The 19,287-nt window shown below is 43.4% G+C and overlaps 1 protein-coding gene across 12 annotated transcripts in view; it reads left to right on the forward strand.

Annotated features, from left to right (window-relative positions):
• The window catches only part of LOC106607991 (syntaxin-binding protein 5), a 155,777-nt gene that overhangs the window by 132,983 nt on the left and 3,507 nt on the right, over positions 1-19,287 (forward strand). For 2 of the 12 annotated variants that reach the window (XM_014205546.2, XM_014205553.2), the window contains 13 exons: positions 529-569; positions 697-920; positions 1,747-1,937; positions 2,094-2,219; positions 2,638-2,795; positions 5,569-5,628; positions 7,679-7,729; positions 8,866-8,916; positions 10,910-11,191; positions 16,092-16,464; positions 16,795-16,960; positions 17,034-17,145; positions 18,784-19,004. In XM_014205546.2, coding sequence (XP_014061021.1) covers positions 529-569; positions 697-920; positions 1,747-1,937; positions 2,094-2,219; positions 2,638-2,795; positions 5,569-5,628; positions 7,679-7,729; positions 8,866-8,916; positions 10,910-11,191; positions 16,092-16,464; positions 16,795-16,960; positions 17,034-17,145; positions 18,784-19,004 — 2,056 coding nt within the window. The remainder of the gene's footprint in view (positions 1-528; positions 570-696; positions 921-1,746; positions 1,938-2,093; positions 2,220-2,637; positions 2,796-5,568; positions 5,629-7,678; positions 7,730-8,865; positions 8,917-10,909; positions 11,192-16,091; positions 16,465-16,794; positions 16,961-17,033; positions 17,146-18,783; positions 19,005-19,287) is intronic. The other 10 variants (XM_014205547.2, XM_014205551.2, XM_014205554.2 and 7 more) reach the window with 10 other exon arrangements.

Below are 19,287 nucleotides of genomic sequence, written 5' to 3' on the forward strand. Positions count from 1 at the left end.
CAATGTGACATTGAAAAATGGCTTGGCAGAAGGGGTCTCTTTACACGCCTCTCTCTCTCCCTCCCTCTCTCCCCCTCCCTCTCTTGTCACCTCCAGACATCCCTGTGTTAGTAATCCCCCCACGTCTATCTCTGTCTCTCTCTCTCTGTCTCTCTGTCTCTGGCTCTCTGTCTCTCTCTCTCGCGCTCTCTCTCGCGCTCTCTGTCTATCTATCTATCTCTCTCTCTCTCTCTCTCTTTCTTCAGCTGAAGAGAGATTGTTCCTCTAGTTACACAAAGTGCAGATTATACAGGTCAATCCCAGAATGCATTGCACCATTGAGACACAGGGTTATGGTGTGTCTCCTCTCTTGTGGGTATATTCTTCTGTAGAGCTGAATCTAGACAACCATGACAGGTAGAGCCAAGTTGAATCATTAGAGATGTGGGTGTGTATGCAAAAAGCTGAAGTGGTAATTATTCCCTCTCTGATCCTCTACCCTCTCTCCTTCCCTCGCCGGCTTCTCTCTTTCTCTTTATGATTTCACAGGCATGCTGATGGGACTGTGAAGTTTTGGGACGCTTCTGCAAGTAAGTGCCTTTACATGGACTTCCTTATGTGTAATATCTCGGGCTTAGATGGCCTTATAGTTTCCCTATTCTATACTGTCTCCCAATGTGTTTGTGTGTAACTAAACCGTCTCCTATCTTTCCCCAGTAATGCTCCAGGTACTGTACAAGCTGAAGACAGCCAAGGTGTTTGAGAAGAGCAGGAACAATAAGGAGGACAAGCAGAACACAGAGATTGTGGATGAGGACCCGTTTGCCATCCAGATAATGGCCTGGTGTCCTGAGAGCAGGATGCTGTGTGTGGCCGGGGTGTCCGCCAACCTCATCATATACCGCTTCAGCAGGCAGGAGATCACCACCGAGGTCGTACAGGTGGGTCGGCGTGTGTGTGTTTGGAGGCGAAAGAAATGCACACCTATTTAGGCGAGGTGCTGGCTAGCGGAGTAGAACACTTGAAAAATGAAAGGAGAGCCGTACATTCTAGGAGCTCAGATGTAATAATTGAATAACGTAATAACCAACGTTTCGACAGACAAGCTGTCTTTGTGTGTGTGTTTAACATGTCTCTGTACTGACCATGTTGGATCGTTGGATAGTGTAAACTGAGAAACACTCCCATTTACTCTTGATGCTTATAGCCTGGCAGTATGGATGCCATGATGACAGACGCACAGCGTAGTGGTAAATATAGCCTCCATACTGAGCAGAGTCATTATTGGTTCAGTGGTGTTTCTTGGGTCCTGAAGGCTGTTCCTAGAGACAGTGTTAACCTCCCAATGCCTCATTAGATGAGTCTCCAGCCAGTAAGAACGCAATATGGTTGCCATGCCAACATACATAGTGGTAAACAACCTGTATCATTATTTTGTGGCAGCTATGAGTAGTGATGATAATAATGATCTGTGTCTGACCAAGATCAAGTGTGTGACCTGTGGAGAGGGAGGGAGGGAGGGAGGGAGGGAGGGAGGGAGGGAGGGAGGGAGGGAGGGAGGGAGGGAGGGAGGGAGGGAGGGAGAGGGAGAGGGAGAGGGAGAGAGAGAGAGGACACCGATCAGTATCACATGCATAAATGCCAGTAGTGATATTGAAACTCCCATCATGCACACACACATAGACTCACACACTGAATCATACTGAAATAATGGCTGCTGAACTCATTATTGAGTCTCTGGAATGTGTGTGTGTGTGTGTTCCCTAGCTGTTGGAGGTACGTCTGCAGTACGAGGTGAATGACATGGAGTCCCCTCCAGAGGGGGGAGGAGGGGGGGACCGTGACCTGCCCACCCCAGGAGCAGCCTCACCTAGCCCCCAGACCACCGGACCCCCGACTCACCCCTCCACCAGCAGCAACTCCTCTGACGGGGTTCGAGACAACGTACCCTGCCTCAAGTATGCACCCTGCACCACCACCGGCTCACATACACTAGTTACACACACGTACACTCTGCAATAAACTGTGCCTTAAGGATGCACAGCCGGCCCACAATCTCTCTGAGGCTATTCAATACAATTACACTCTTTTTCTCTCTCCCTCTCTGTCTGTAGGGTGCGTAGTACCCCTCTGAAGCAGTCTTCAGGGTATCAGGTAGAGTTGGTGGTGCAGCTGGTGTGGGTAAGTGGAGAGCCCCCCCAACAGATCACCAGCTTGGCCCTCAACTCCTCCTACGGCCTGTAAGTATAAGGTGGTAGACAGTATATCTACATGAGATTTACTGTGAACCCTAATGAAACAACCCAATATGACACTTCAGTCTGGAGCTCTGTGCAAACCAACCAAGGATACTGTGAAAGTAAGATCATTTTAGGGAGCGGTAATGTTTTTCTCAACTTGAGAAACAGGTCCTCAATTCGAAGAGTCAAAATGTGGGCTGAGCCATGGATTTGATGTGATTTCCCTCGTACAGCTGAGCTGGAATGGAGTCAAGCTGTGTCTACACGGTTTATGTCCGCAGGGAAATTCTGTCTGAGACTTCTGCTGCTTTGCTTTCTGGAAGAACTAGCTATATTTGATCTATTTTTATATCTCCCTCTCTTTCTCTACATCTCTCTATCCCTCCCTCCCTCTCCCTCCCCTTCCTCTCTCCAACAGGATTGTGTTTGGGAACAGTAATGGTCTGGCAGTGGTGGACTACCTCCAGAAGACAGTGCTGTTGAACCTGGGGACAGTGGAGCTGTATGGGTCTAATGATCCCTACCAGAGACAGGCTCGCTCTCCACGCAAGACACGCCAGCCCGCCGGAGGTAATGGTAAAGACCTTTACCACTTCACTGATTTACCACCATACAGAGAGCCTTCTGTAGGGTTGTATTACAGGAGGCTGCTGAGGGGAGGGCAGCTCATAATAACGGCTGGAATGGAGCAAATGGAATGGCATCAAACATATGGAAACCATGATGTGTTTGATGTATTTGATACCATTCCACTAATTCCACTCCAGCCATGACCACGAGCCCGTCCTCCCCAATTAAGGTGCCACCAACCTCCTGTGGTTTGTACTATATATGGCCTTACAGTAGATGGTCTTTTGTAGCATGACTTATGACTTATGTCATCTTAATAATTCTAATACTTACAGGTGTGTAGATATAGGCTTACGTAGTCTTGTACGATGTTACAAGGATGAGGGGTATATTTGGTAGATGTGCTTGTAGACTGTTCAGTCTGTATCACCTGCACATGTAGGCAGTCAAAAAAAAGCAATGTTGGTGACAAGGTTGTACGAGGTTCTCTGTCTCCTCTCCTCCGTCTCTGTATCTTTGCAATTCCTTGAAAGGATTTTGAATGGTTACTAAATAGTTATTTTGACTATTCAGTGCGTTGTCTTCTCTCTGTGGTGGCTGGCTGGCACACACACTGACACATAAACAGCCATCCCTCCTACACATACTGTGTCATTGCAGCACTGTGGTGTTATTGACAGACCGCAGCATCAGTGCATTATGACATACTGCCACCTGTTGTTTAATGACGTTACTACAGTATAACCAAATCAATGCCAATAACCGCTCTTGTGTAATTTTTTTCTTTATTTATTTCACCTTTATTTAACCAGGTAGGCAAGTTGAGGACAAGTTCTCATTTACAATTGCGACCTGGCCAAGATAAAGCAAAGCAGTTCGACAACATACAAAAACACAAAGTTACACATGGAGTAAAACAACATACAATCAATGATACAGTAGACAAAAATATGATTATATACAATGTGAGCAAATGATGTGAGATAAGGGAGGTAAAGGCAAAAAAAGGCCATGGTGGCAAAGTGAATAAAGTATAGCAAGTAAAACACTGGAATGGTAGAATTATCATTTGAAGAAAGTTCAAAGTTAAAATATAAAAAATATGGTGCAAAGGAGAAAAATAATAAATAAAATAAATAAATACAGTAGGGGAAGAGGTAGTAGTTTGGGCTAAATTATAGATGGGCTATGTACAGGTGCAGTGATCTGGGAGCTGCTCTGATAGCTGGTGCTTAAAGCTAGTGAGGGAGATAAGTGTTTCCAGTTTCAGAGATGTTCAGAGTTTCAGATGTTTCAGATGTTCAGAGTTTCAGTAATGACTGTGACCTGCGTCGCTTAGCAACAGCTTGGTGAGGAAAATTAGGTGTGTGTGTGTGTGGTTAGTGGTGGGTTGGCACCTGTCAGAGTGGGGGGAGTCTGAGGAGTAATGACTTAACAAATCAATTCAAATTGAATTTGTCACGTGTCATAAACAACAGGTGTAGATTAACAGTGAAATGCTTATTTACAGGCCCTTCCCAACAATACAAAGATATATAAAATAGAGAAATAACATTAAAGTAAAACATGTAATAAAATGTATAATAAATACACAATGAGTAACGATCACTTGGCTATATACACAGGGTACCAGTACCAAGTTCATGTGCTGGGCCTTCCTCTGATACCGCCTGGTATAGAAGTCCTGGATGGCTGGGAGCTTGGTCCCAGTGATGTACTGGGCCGTACGCACTACGCTCTGTAGCGTCTTGAGGTCGGATGCCGAGCAGTTGCCATACCAAGTGGTGTTGCAGCCAGTCAAGATGCTCTCAATGGTGCAGCTGTAGAACTTTTTGAGGATCTGAGGACCCATGCCAAATCTTTTCAGCCTCATCAGGGGGAAGAGGTGTTGTTGTGTCCTCTTCACAACTGTCTTGGTGTGTGTGGACCATGATAAATCCTTAGTGATGTGGACACCGATGAACTTGAATCTCTCGACCCGCTCCACTACAGCCCCGTCGATGTGAATCGGAGCGTGTTCGGCCCTCCGTTTCCTGTAGTCAACGATCAGCTCCTTTGACTTGCTGGCATTAAGGTAGAGGTTGTTGTCCTGGCACCACACTGCCATGTATCTGACCTCCTCCCTATAGGCTGGCTCATCGTTGTCGGTGATCAGGCCTACCACTGTTGTGTCATCTGCAAACTTAGTGATGATGTTGGAGTCGTGTGCGGATTGGGTCTGTATGTCTGTCCTACCTACAGTACCTACAGTCTGTCTAGGGCAGTGGGGCTGAGTCTTTGTCTGTGTGGGGCTGTCTGTCTGTCCATCTGGTGGTGTCTGTCAGTCTACCTGTCCATCCGTCCTACCTAGAGAACTGGAGTCTGTCTGGGTCAGGGTCTGTATGTCTGTCCTACCCATAGTACTGGAGTCTGTCTGGGTCAGGGTCTGTATGTCTGTCCTACCCATAGTACTGGAGTCTGTCTGGGGTAGTGGGGCTGTGTTTGTGTCTGTCTGGGGCTATCTGGCTGCGTCTGTCTCTGTCTGTCTGTCTGGGTCCAGGCCTTCTGTCTCTATGTATGGGGAGGTTGGGGCAATGGCTTGGGTAGCAGTCTGTTTAGTCTGTTTCTGCTCTGGTCTGCTTCATCTGTTTGGCAGACAGGGAAAATGGTGGTATACCCAAAAACCTACATATCATAACATCCTTATCAAATAGAAAGGAGAAAAGGACAGAGAAGAATGAATCTGTAGCTAATGATAATGATATCTAATGTCGTGCAATGTCTGTCTCTTCTGCTGCAGGTCTGTGTGACATCAACGAGGGTTCTGCCTCGGAGGACCGCTGCAAATCTCCCACTTCAGGTAAACTCTCTTTCAGCATGTTAGAGTTAGCATTACAGTGGTACAGATGTAGGATCTTAATTTGATCAACCATTTGCAGGGGAACTTTCCTGCAATGCAGTGTATGTAGTGTATTGAACGTTTAAAAAGACTTCTGAAGTTTGTAATTTCCACTTTGACATTTTAGACTTGATTTTCCATCACGAAAAATGTATCGACCCCTACAATAATTAATTATAATCCACATAATATTTCACATTTCCTGTTGCTGTTGCTGCAGGATTATTATCCTGCTGTAGCGAACTGGCTTAAATTAAGATCCTACATCTGTATCCACAGCAGTTACAACACCCACTGAACCCAGAACAACTTGTTTAGTAACAGGTGGGTTGTTATGGGTAAAGGGGCTCATAAATAAGCATGATTCACTTGAAGACCGTATATTGACCTAACCTGAATATTATGAATCCATGCTAGAAACAGGTAGTACATCTTTGCCTGCAATTTTATTAGAATGCATGAGAGCGATTTGGTTGCTTTTGGTGAATATGGTTCTCTCTGAGATGTCACACACACCTTTGGATGTGGGAACCTTTTTCTTGAAAACCAGAAGTGTTACCGTTCTCTCTCTCTCTGAAAGTTTGATTTCACACAGACTTCATTGAAGGGTCAAGTTTCCAACTGGAGTGTTTAGAGTTGAAATGAAACCATTTTTTACAGGTATCTTTTGTGTACTGACACTTCACTCTCCTGCTTTCAAGGAACAAAATATACTTTTAATAAAACAGAAAGAAGAATAAAGAAGAGATTAGATTGATTTTGGCAGTTTTAATATGTTTTATCAAAACCTGAGACATTAGCAGTAAACAGCGGCGATGACACCATGATTTGGCATTAACTAGACAGTTTAGGACCATTAAACTCCCTGAATCAGTGAATACGTACTCTATAGTCAGTCCAAGACATAAATGTATTGATTCCCACCAAATAGGACATTAGTTTAGTTCATATGGACCTTCCCAAATCTTTGACTTTTTTAAAATGATACTGCGATATGCCCACATATAATTTGTTTTCTGTCTATTGATTTTGTCTGAGTCTTCCAGACCTCATTTTGACTTTTATACGACGGGATGTAGTGGTTTCCTTTCCAATGGGTTTTACTCATATCATGCTGGGTCATTTTCAGATCTAGGAAGGAAACAAACAAACTACTAACTTCCATGTGAGTTTCAATTGAGATCTGATCATGTAGCTAGGAGATGCATATTCAATCATCTGTATGTATTACTACAGTATTACAGAACATGGTCACAAATAGATCAACAACAAACAATAACACTTTTCACACAACTTAATCCAAGCATCTGCTCTTTTCAGATTTGCACAATCAAAACGTTATGGTCCCTTCCACAGTTACTGTCAAGATAAGGTGCTTCCTCAATGGCCCTGTCCTGGACGACTATTCTCAGTTTTCTAAATTAGCATTTGAGGTGATGAGGCATGCTAATTAGAGAACAACCCAGTTCCATCTCATTACTGGGAGCTTGACATTAACACACAGACACTGGGGCTAAAACACAGAGCTGAGCTGCATTTTAAAAGGTCACACAGAAAAAATAAGTAGCCCAGAGACTGAAGTCACACTGCTAGCTATGTTCCAGGTGTTCAGCCAACTACGCCAAACCCCAGTGTCTGGTGTCACTAGCTAGACACGGCCTCAGTTCATCTGCTATTTATGAGGATGGCATATCTGGTCTCCAGTCTTGACTTGAGCATATGTCTACTCCTAATTGAGATTCTAGAATCGTTGGGAGTCAACAAGGCTTTAAAGTTTTGGCCGCTAGGAAAAAAAAATGTACACTACGTCTACAAATATTCTGCATGTGCCCAGGCAGTTGAAAATTAAGATTGAGGCAAACTGCTACCAATTGGTTCTCGTGTTACAATGATAACAAGTAGAAAAACTCCTTTCACGAATGGACACATTTCGGGGAACTGTGATTGGTAGGCGGTATGGTAAAGTACCAGGATGTTTCTAACTGCACGTCTATCTACTTCCTCCCAAAAGTGTTGGCGTCAAACCATCAGCAATTCTACAATGGAGGTGGGGGTAGAGGAGGTAAGAGTGGCCAAAGACTTCAACCATGGAGTAGTTTGGGCAGTGATAGTACACTGTATAAGATAAGTTGTCAGCCACTGTTTTGTTGTAGCAACCTGTCTCTGTCTCACCTCAGTGGCAGTGAATCACTGTTTGGCCTAGAACAAACCTTGAATAAAATCTTATACACACACAGACACACACTTATAATGGTATACCCTAGACCTCCATTGCATGCTACATGTTTGTAGCACGTATGTCACATTGTGAAATGTGCCTGTGGCAATTGTCCTTCAACGATTGTCCCTCCTTCACTCCGGCTCCTGATTGGCTGTCTGTAGTTATGACATCACAGCAGTCTATTTGTAGTCACTCTGTACTTTCCTAACTCTGTCTTCTGTCTGTCTGACACCGTTGACTTTGCGGCAAGGTTTATATTCGGAACACTGTCATTCTCTAACTCATAGATTTAGGATAAATGGGCAGTTTAAGAAGTGTGTTCTTTTCTTAAAAGACAAATCATTTTTAAGGAATCTTTGATTTATGTGCAAAGCATCTCTAACATTATTTAATAAATAATAGAAATGGACTGTAAGGCTAGTCAAATGTAAAAACCAAAACCTCACGAGGCTCCAAAAGTTTACATAGTTCTGACTACCTAGCTAAAAGTGCCTACCAGAGATACATCTTCCCTGCTTGTACTGTACTGTCATTCCACTGTTTTCTTCCATCCTACTCACTTCCTGTTTCCTTCCTGTCTTTGGTGCATGCTCCTGTGGCATGGGGGTTCTGAATGAATGTGTATCTTCTTACTATTCCTCTCTTCCAGGACACTGTGTGTGCTATGTACAACAGCTTACTTCCTTGTTGTTATTTTGTCCGTCCCAGCATGCCTCTGTGATTCAACAGGGTTGTCTTCCTGTGATGCCCTAATACTTCCTTCCTGTTTAATTCTAAAGCATTTTGCCTCCCCTGAAGCACAATGAAGCAAACGCCAACAGTTATACCAAAGCTTATGTGTGTAGTTATGCTATAAGCACAACCACATCCCAGTCCTAGCTGCTAGCTCCTAACTCCTAGCTCCAAGCTAGCTTTGCATGGCCTGTCGTGTTAGCTTAGGTGTGTGTTTGTAAAGAGGGGTGTTCTCTTTTTTCCAGCAAAGATGTCACGGAAATTAAGCTTGCCTACTGAGCTAAAGCCAGACTTGGGTAAGCCTTAACTTCGTGTTAACATTTTGCGTTTCTTAATACATTTTTTCTCCCTAAACTGGACTTCACTGTATCCTTAAGACCAAATGGTCTCCCGATATGAGCATCTCAAGGGAATAATGTGAGTTCCATAGTTACTATCCATTAATAGAAGCTTATGTAATTTTCTATAAGATTTTAGTATACGTATAATGCCCTAGAGGTGGCAAAGAGCCCTGTTGATGGCCTCATGACTACCAAAAGCATAGATACATCCTATATATTTCCTAAAAAATGCTGTCAGACTGATGATCACCATTTGGCAGTGTCTGCTACTTCTTGAGACAAACCTGGAGACAAGAGGTGGAGAGGACAGACATATAGTACATTTCTGTTGGGTATTTTGCAAACTGCTACGCTAAACTAACCAGGACTCTGTTGCACAGTAGAGCTTTCTATGTATATGTGTTTTCTGCAGCATTCTCTTCCTATTTTCTATTTCCTACCTGTTTCTTTTGTGTTTGTTCATTTCCAAAAGTTAAAAAAAAATTCTTGTAGGAGACCGACAGATATAAATACAGAAAGAAACATTGTTCTTTTATTTTTTTTGATCTGCACAGTTTACCCAAAAACGAAAATCACAATTTCCTTCCTAGGACCCCAAATGGCAGAACCCCTAAGATGAGGAAGAGAGGGTTTATTGGGGTCAGATTCTTACTGAATATGCAAAATCTGTCAAATGCAGAGATATGATAGTCTGGTAAAAGATTTTTGGAGGTGTCGACATATAACAAACACACTGTGTTGTGACATACGCTGAGTGTACAAAACATTATGAACACCTGCTCTTTCCATGACATAGACTGACCAGGTGAATCCAGATGAAAGCTATGATCCTTTTTGATGTCACCTGTTAAATCCACTTCAATCAGTGTAGATGAAGGGGCAGAGACAGGTTAAATAAGGATTTTTTAATCTTGAGACAATTGAGACACGAATTGTGCATGTGTGCAATTCAGAGGACAAATGGGCAAGACAAAATGTTTAAGTGCCTTTGAACGGGGTATGGTAGTAGGTGCCAGGCGCACCAGTTTGAGTGTGTCAAGAACTGCAACACTGCTGAGTTTTTCACACTCAACAGTTTCCCCTGTGTATCAAGAATGGTCCACCACCCAAAGGACATCCAGCCTAGTTGACATAACTGTGGGAAGTATCGGAGTCAACATGGGCCAGCATCCCTGTGAAACGCTGATAGCACCTAGTAGAGTCCATGCCCCAATGAATTGAGGCTGTTCTGAGGGAAAAAGGGGGTGCAACTTGATATTAGGAATGTTCCTAATGTTTTGTGCTCTCAGTGTATTACAACAGTGTTTGTGATACATCCAGTTTATAAACGTTTGTTTATTCATCTTTCCAGCAACTCACAGGGAGCTTATAAAACTGTATTAGCTTGTTATATTGACACCTGGTTTGAAATTTTGATGATGTGTTGTTTTTTTTACTAATGAATAAAACAAGTACAAGGTTGTAAAGTTTCAGTGAAATCTTCCCATGGGTCTGTTTCCTACGTACAAATCTTCTTCTGCCAACGACCAACCATTCATTTTATGAGTTCCATCTCCTCCACAGATAAAAACAAGTCCTTTTCTATTTCTATGTGTCCTTACCCTTGCACCTGGACTTCGAACTCTTAGTTTGCCACTTAAGGAGAAGCGTTTTCTTCAACAGATAAAGTTATTTTACAGCTGGTCTAATCTATTTTACTCAACATTTCACAAGGTGTTTTAGACCTCTTTAAAAGGAACGTCTGCTCACTGTTTTCTGCTCCTGTGTAATTGCTATTTTAGCTTAGTGATACAATAAAATGTCAACCGCAATGTTGTTTGTCAGAATCCAACTGCTCCCACCAATCATACAGCTGTTGTTCACAGTATTCATGTAGTGTATGTTTGTGTATAGTGTGTTTTCTCTCCGTGTGTTCGGGTGCTTTACCTCTCTGTCCTCTCCTCTACTGTCCTCCTGTCTGTATGTCCTCCACGGGGCGCCAACCCATTAGACCACCGAGACAACTCCTTCAGCCGTTCACGCTCCTCCTCCGTCACGTCCATCGACAAGGAGGCGCGCGAGGCCATCACCTCCTTCCACTTCTGTGAGACATTCGCCCGGAAGGGGGACAGCGCCATCACACCATGCCTGTACGTGGGAACCTCCCTGGGAACAGTGCTGGCTGTGGCCCTCAACCTGCCCCCTGCTGGGGAACAAAGGCTGCTGCAGCCCGTTATCGTCTTGCCTAGCGGTGGGTGTCTGGGTTATGAGTGAATGGATGGGTATGTGTGATTGTGTGTGTATGTTAATGAATACGTAAGGAACGCTAACAACTCTTTGCTATATGTTTGCATGTTTCCGTACAAAAATTACATCCTGCTCTACACATAATCGGCATCTGTACATACCGATAAATGTTTTATACATTCAGTGCATTCGGAAAATATTCCGACCCCTTGACTTTTTCTACATTGTTATGTTACAGCCTTATTCTAAAATGGATTACGTAGTTTTTTCCTCATCAATCTACACACAATACCACATAACGACAAAGCAAAAACAGATTTTTTGAAATTTTTGCAAAACAACAACTGTAGTATCACATTTGCATAAGTATCCCTTTACTCGGTGCTTTGTTGAAGCACCTTTGGCAGCGATTACAGCCTTGAGTCTTCTTGGGTATGACACTACAAGCTTGACACACCTGTATTTGTGGAGTTTCTCCCATTCTTCGCTGCAGATCCGGGCTCTGGCTGTGCCACTCAAGGACATTCAGAGACTTGTCCAGAAGCCACTCCTGCGTTGTTTTGGCTGTGTGCTTAGGGTCGTTGTTGTGTTGGAAGGTGCACCTTCGCCCCAGTCTGAGGTCCTGAGCGCTCTGGAGCAGGTTTTCTATCAATGATCTCTCTGTACTTTGCTCCATTCATCTTTCCTTCGATCCTGACTAGCCTCCCAGTCCCTGTGGCTGAAAAACATTCCCACAGCATGATGCTGCCACCACCATGCTTCACCGTAGGGATTGTGCCAGGTTTCCTGCAGACGTGATGATTGGCATTCAGGCCGAAGTGTTAACCTCTCTGGGCTAGGTGGCACCAAATCGTCCCACCTACGTAACAGCCAGTGTAATCCCGTGGCGCGTTATTCAAAAACCTAAAAAATGCAAAAACTTCAATTTTTCAAACATATGACTATTTTACACCATTTTAAAGACAAGACTCTCGTTAATCTAACCACACTGTCCGATTTCAAAAAGGCTTTACAACGAAAGCAAAACATTAGATTATGTCAGCAGAGTACCCAGCCAGAAATAATCAGACACCCATTTTTCAAGCTAGCATATAATGTCACAAAAACCAAAACCACAGCTAAATGCAGCACTAACCTTTGATGATCTTCATCAGATGACACTCCTAGGACATTATGTTATCCTCTCTGGGCTAGGCGGGACGAATTCGTCCACGAATTCGTCCCACCTACGTAACAGCCACTTGCAGCCTGTGGTGCGATTTTCAAAACCTTAAAAATCCTATTACTTCAATTTCTCAAACATATGACTATTTTACAGCTATTTAAAGACAAGACTCTCGTTAATCTAACCACACTGTCCGATTTCAAAAAGGCTTTGCAACGAAAGCAAAACATTAGATTATGTCAGCAGAGTACCAAGCGAGAAATAATCAGACACCCATTTTTCAAGCCAGCATATAATGTCACCAAAACCCAGAAGACAGCTAAATGCAGCACTCACCTTTGATGATCTTCATCAGATGACAACCCTAGGACATTATGTTATACAATACATGCATGTTTTGTTCAATCAAGTTCATATTTATATCAAAAACCAGCTTTTTACATTAGCATGTGACGTTCAGAACTAGCATACCCCCCGCAAACTTCCGGGGAATTCGCTAACATTTTACTAAATTACTCACGATAAACGTTCACAAAAAGCATAACAATTATTTTAAGAATTATAGATACAGACCTCCTCTATGCACTCGATATGTCCGATTTTAAAATAGCTTTTTGGTGAAAGCACATTTTGCAATATTCTAAGTACATAGCCCAGGCATCACGGGCTCGCTTATTTAGACACCCGGCAAGTTTAGCACTCACCATAATCATATTTACTATTATAAAAGTTTGATTACCTTTTGTTGTCTTCGTCAGAATGCACACCCAGGACTGCTACTTCAATAACAAATGTTGGTTTGGTCCAAAATAATCCATCGTTATATCCGAATAGCGGCGTTTTGTTCGTATGCGTTCCAGACACTATCCGAAATAGTAAAGAAGTGTCGCGCGCATGGCGCAATTCGTGACAATAAAATTCTAAATATTCCATTACCGTACTTCCGAAGCATGTCAACCGCTGTTTAAAATCAATTTTTACGCCATTTTTCTCGTAGAAAGCGATAATATTCCGACAGGGAATCTCCTTTTCGGCAAACAGAGGAAAAAATCCCAAAGGCGGGGGCGGTCGGGTCACGCGCATAAGCCCAGAGTCCCTTGATCGGCCACTTGAGAAAGGCGATAATGTGTTTCAGCCTGGGGCTGGAATGACGACATTCTGTTTTTTCCCGGGCTCTGAGCGCCTATGGACGACGTGGGAAGTGTCACGTTAGAGCAGAGATCCTTAGTAAATGATAGAGATGGAAAAGAAGTTCAAGAAATGGTCAGACAGGCCACTTCCTGTAAAGGAATCTCTCAGGTTTTGACCTGCCATTTGAGTTCTGTTATACTCACAGACACCATTCAAACAGTTTTAGAAAATGTAGGGTGTTTTCTATCCATATGTAATAAGTATATGCATATTCTAGTTACTGGGTAGGAGTGGTAACCAGATCAAATCAGGTATGTTTTTTATCCAGCCGTGTCAATACTGCCCCCTAGCCCTAACAGGTTATACAATACATGCATGTTTTGTTCAATCAAGTTCATATTTATATCAAAAAACAGATTTTTACATTAGCATGTGAATAGCATGTGACTAGCATTCCCACCGAACACTTCCGGTGAATTTACTAAATTACTCAAGATAAACGTTCACAAAAAACATAACAATTATTTTAAGAATTATAGATACAGAACTCCTTTATGCAATCACGGTGTCCGATTTTAAAATAGCTTTTCGGTGAAAGCACATTTTGCAATATTCTGAGTAGATAGCCCGGCCATCATAGGCTAGCTATTTTGACACCCACCAAGTTTAGTACTCACCAAACTCAGATTTACTATAAGAAAAATTGGATTACCTTTGCTGTTCTTCGTCAGAATGCACTCCCAGGACTTCTACTTCAATAACAAATGTTGGTTTGGTTCCAAATAATCCATAGTTATATCCAAATAGCGGCGTTTTGTTCGTGCGTTCAAGACACTATCCGAAGGGTAACGAAGGGTGACGCGCCCGGTGCGTTTCGTGACAAAAAAATTCAAAATATTCCATTACCGTACTTCGAAGCATGTCAAACGCTGTTTAAAATCAATTTTTATGCTTTTTTTCTCGTAAAATAGCGATAATATTCCGACCGGGAAACCCTGTTTTCGTTCAAAGACTGAAAATGTAAACATGGAGTCGTCTCGTGCACGCGCGCCCCCGTCTCATTGTTCTCAGATCGACCACTTACCAAATGCGCTACTGTTTTTCAGCCATGGGCTGCAAAGTCATCATTCAACGTTCTGGCGCCTTCTGAGAGCCTATGGGAGCCTTAGAAAATGTCACGTTACAGCAGAGATCCTTTGTTTTGGATAGAGATGGTGTAGAAGGCCAAGAAATGGTCAGAGAGGGCGCTTCCTGTTTGGAATCTTCTCAGGTTTTGGCCTGCCATATGAGTTCTGTTATACTCACAGACACCATTCAAACAGTTTTAGAAACTTTAGGGTGTTTTCTATCCAAATCAAACAATTATATGCATATTCTATTTACTGGGCAGGAGTAGTAACCAGATTAAATCGGGTACGTTTTTTTATCCGGCCGTGCAAATACTGCCCCCTATCCCCAACAGGCTAACATAAAACGTTGATAATATTCCAACCGGACAATAGCGTATTCATTACAGAGGAAAAAGAAGGAGAGGCGCGCCAACGTGCCCGCGCAGTAAACAACTCACTGGTCCCAGGCTGTCCACTGATTGACTGAGCTCCTATTCTCTGCCCAGTAACAGTAGACGGATGAAACAAGTTTCTAAAGGCTGTTGACAGCCATTGGAAGCCTTAGGAAGTGCAAAATGACCCCACAGACACTGTAGTTTGAACAGGGATTAGATAGAAGAACTACAAGTCACTTCCTGGTTGGATTTTTTCTCAGGTTTTTGCCTGCCATATGAGTTCTGTTATACTCACAGACATCATTCACACAGTTTTAGAAACTTCAGAGTGTTTTCTATCCAAATCTACTAATAATATGCATATCCTACCTTCTGGGCCCGAGAAGCAGGCAGTTTAATTTGGGCACGTATTCATCTGAATTTCTGAATACTGCCCCCTGTCACCAAGAAGTTAAATCGTGGTTTAATTAATCAAACCAGAGAATCTTGTTTCTCATGGTCTGAGAGTCCTTTAGGTACATTTTGCCTTTTACTGAGGAGTGGCTTCCATCTGGGCACTCTACCATAAAGGCCTGATTGGTGGAGTGCTGCAGAGATGGTTGTCCTTCTTGAAGGTTCTCCCATCTCCACAGAGGAACTCTGGAGCTCTGTCAGAGTGACCATCGGGTTCTTGGTCACCTCCCTGACCAAGGCCCTTCTCCCCCGATTGCCGGGCAGCCAGCTCTAGGAAGAGTCTTGGTGGTTCCAAACTTCTTCCATTTAAGAATGATGGAGAACCACTGTGTTCTTGGGGGCCTTCAATGCTGTAGACATTATTTGTGTACACTTCCTCAGATCTGTGCCTCGACACAATCATGTCTCAGAGCTCTATGAACAATTCTTTCCATCTCATGGCTTGGTTTTTACTCTGACATGCACTTTCAACTGTGGGACCTTATATAGGCAAGTGAATGCCTTTCCAGATCATGTCCAATCAATTGAATTTTCCACAGGTGGACTCCAATCAGAGACTTTTCCCAAAGAATAAGGTTGTAGGGGTCTGAATACTTTCTGAATGCACTGTAGATATATTTTCAACACACTCCATCCCACTTATCTGTCCAGGTACCCTGGCACGACTGAAGGGCAGTATCCTGAGGATGGCCTTCCTGGACAACACAGGAACCTTCCTCCCCCCTGCCTTCGAGACCTGGTATGAGCCAAACGCCGCGGGCGCCGACAGTGAGGAGCGAGACAAGGCCCGTAAACGCCGCCCGGTCTCTGTGTCACCCTCCACCTCCCAGGAGCTGCAGGAGAGCCAGTATGCGGTGGTGTGCTCTGAGAAACAGGCTAAGGTCATAGCACTGCCCTCACAGAACTGCATCTTCAAACACAGCATCACAGAGACATCGTTCGTCCTGAGGGCTGATGTGGTCCAGATGAACATAGGGAACTGTGTGGCCTGCTTCTGTGCTAACGGACACATCATGACCCTCAGGTGAGTCAGTGAGCCATACAAACAAACAAACAAACACACACACACACACACACACACACACACACACACACACACACACACACACACACACACACACACACACACACACACACACACACACACACACACACACACACACACACACACACACACGCTGGTAAAAGATATGCATATGCTAAAGCTAACTGATAATCCCTGTATTACTATAAAGAGCTTAATGAATGCTAGGGTTAGACTCAAAGTTTCTACATGAAAAACACGCTCAGTAGAATGATGTTGTGTTTGAGTAACATTGTGTTGTATGTGGTCTCTCTCTCTGTCTGTCTGCAGTCTGCCGGGGCTGAGACCGTTGCTGGATGTAAACTACCTGCCACTGACAGACATGCGGATAGCCCGGACCTTCTGCTTTACCAACCTGGGCCAGGCCATGTACCTCACCTCCCCCACTGAGATACAGAGGATCACATACAGCCAGGAGACCTGTGAGAACCTGCAGGTCAGGACCACATAAATACACACACTCACACACATGTAATACAACTGCGTTAATGTGTGTATGTGTGTTTCAGGAGATGCTGGGAGAACTGTTCACACCAGTGGAAACCCCAGAGGCTCCCAACCGAGGATTCTTCAAGGGCCTTTTTGGGGGAGGAGCAACTTCCCTGGACAGAGAGGAACTATGTAAGTGACACACATGGAACTTAACCTCTTACATCTAGACGTTCCGCTAGCGGAACACCTGCTCCAATATCCAATGATAGGCGTGGCGCGAATGACAAATTCCTCAAAAATACAAAAACTTCAATTTTTCAAACATATGACTATTTCACAGCATTTTAAAGACAAGACTCTCCTTTATCTAACCACACTGTCCGATTTCAAAAAGGCTTTACAGCGAAAGCAAAACATTAGATTATGTCAGCAGAGTACCAAGCCAGAAATAATCAGACACCCATTTTTCAAGCTAGCATATAATGTCACAAAAACCCAGAAGACAGCTAAATGCAGCACTAACCTTTGATGATCTTCATCAGATGACACACCTAGGACATTATGTTATACAATACATGCATGTTTTGTTCAATCAAGTTCATATTTATATCAAAAACCAGCTTTTTACATTAGCATGTGACGTTCAGAACTAGCATACTTTGCTAACAATTTACTAAATTACTCACGATAAACGTTCACAAAAAGCACAACAATTATTTTAAGAATTATAGATACAGAACTCCTCTATGCACTCGATATGTCCGATTTTAAAATAGCTTTTTGGTGAAAGCACATTTTGCAATATTCTAAGTACATAGCCCAACCATCACGGGCTAGCTATTTAGACACCCGGCAAGTTTAGCACTCACCAATATCAGATTTACTATTATAAAAGTTTGATTACCTTTTGTTGTCTTCGTCAGAATGCACTCCCAGGACTGCTACTTCAATAACAAATGTTGGTTTGGTCCAAAATAATCCATCATTATATCCGAATAGCAGCGTTTTGTTCGTGCGTCCCAGACACTATCCGAAATGGTAAATCAGGGTCGCGAGCATGGCGCAATTCGTGACAAAAAAAAATCTAAATATTCCATTACCGTACTTCGAAGCATGTCAACCGCTGTTTAAAATCAATTTTTATGCAATTTTTCTCGTAAAAAAGCGATAATATTCCGACCGGGAATGTCCATTTAGCTAAACAGAGGAAAGAAAACAAAGCTTTCGGTCGACGCGGGCACGAGCATGAGTCTCACAGCACTGTAACCAGCCACTACCCAAACGCGCTACTTTTTTTCAGCCAGAGCCTGCAAAGCCACGATTCAGCATTTTGCCGCCATCTGAGAGTCTATGGCAGCCGTAGGAAGTGTCACGGGACAGCTAAGATCCTCACTCTTCAATAAACAGAGACAAGAAGAACGACACCTTGTCAGACAGGCCACTTCCTGCATGAAATCTTCTCAGGTTTTTGCCTGCCATATGAGTTCTTTTATACTCACAGACACCATTCAAACAGTTTTAGAAACTTTAGGGTGTTTTCTATCCAAAGCCAATAATTATATGCATATTCTAGTTACTGGGCAGGAGTAGTAACCAGATTAAATCGGGTACGTTTTTTATCCAGCCGTGAAAATACTGCCCCCTAGCCATAACAGGATAACACACACATACTATAGTGTACACATGCACAGAGAAACTATTTTATTTATATATTCAGTGTTAAGTTTGCTACATTAGTAGGCTCTCTTATCCTCTCAATCTCATTCTCTCCCACTCTTTTTCCTCCCTCTTTGTCTTTCTGACTCTCCCTCTCCCCCTCTCCTCTAGTTGGTGAGACGCAGGCGGGTAAGGCGTCCCGTGGCCTTGCCCAGCACATCCCAGGTCCTCAGGGCCTGGAGGGCATGAAGGGGGCAGCCTCGGGCGTGGTGGCGGACCTGGCGCGTGCCCGGATAGCACTGGATGAGAGAGGGCAGAAACTGGGCGAGCTGGACGAGAGGACGGCTGCCATGTTGGCCAGCGCCGACTCCTTTGGCAAACACGCCCATGACGTAAGACGTTACATTATGATACAAAACATAAAACTAATCTGAGATCAGTGTCTAGGGGCAACTTCATCCTGTAGGAAGGTGTTATATTATGAGGCTACACTGGAAAAAAGAAGAAACTCACACTCACTGAAATATTCTTACGTTTTAATGTTTGTTTTTTTAGCAGCAGAGGTCAGAACAAATGGACGTGATCAGAGCAAACAGCTTTCTTCAGCATTCAAACGCTGTCGAAGGCTGCCCTCGAAACGCTGACAAAAACGTAAAGAATATTTCAGCGAGTGCA

Source organism: Salmo salar, chromosome ssa06, assembly GCF_905237065.1.
Source record: "Salmo salar chromosome ssa06, Ssal_v3.1, whole genome shotgun sequence".
Lineage (NCBI taxonomy): Eukaryota > Metazoa > Chordata > Actinopteri > Salmoniformes > Salmonidae > Salmo > Salmo salar.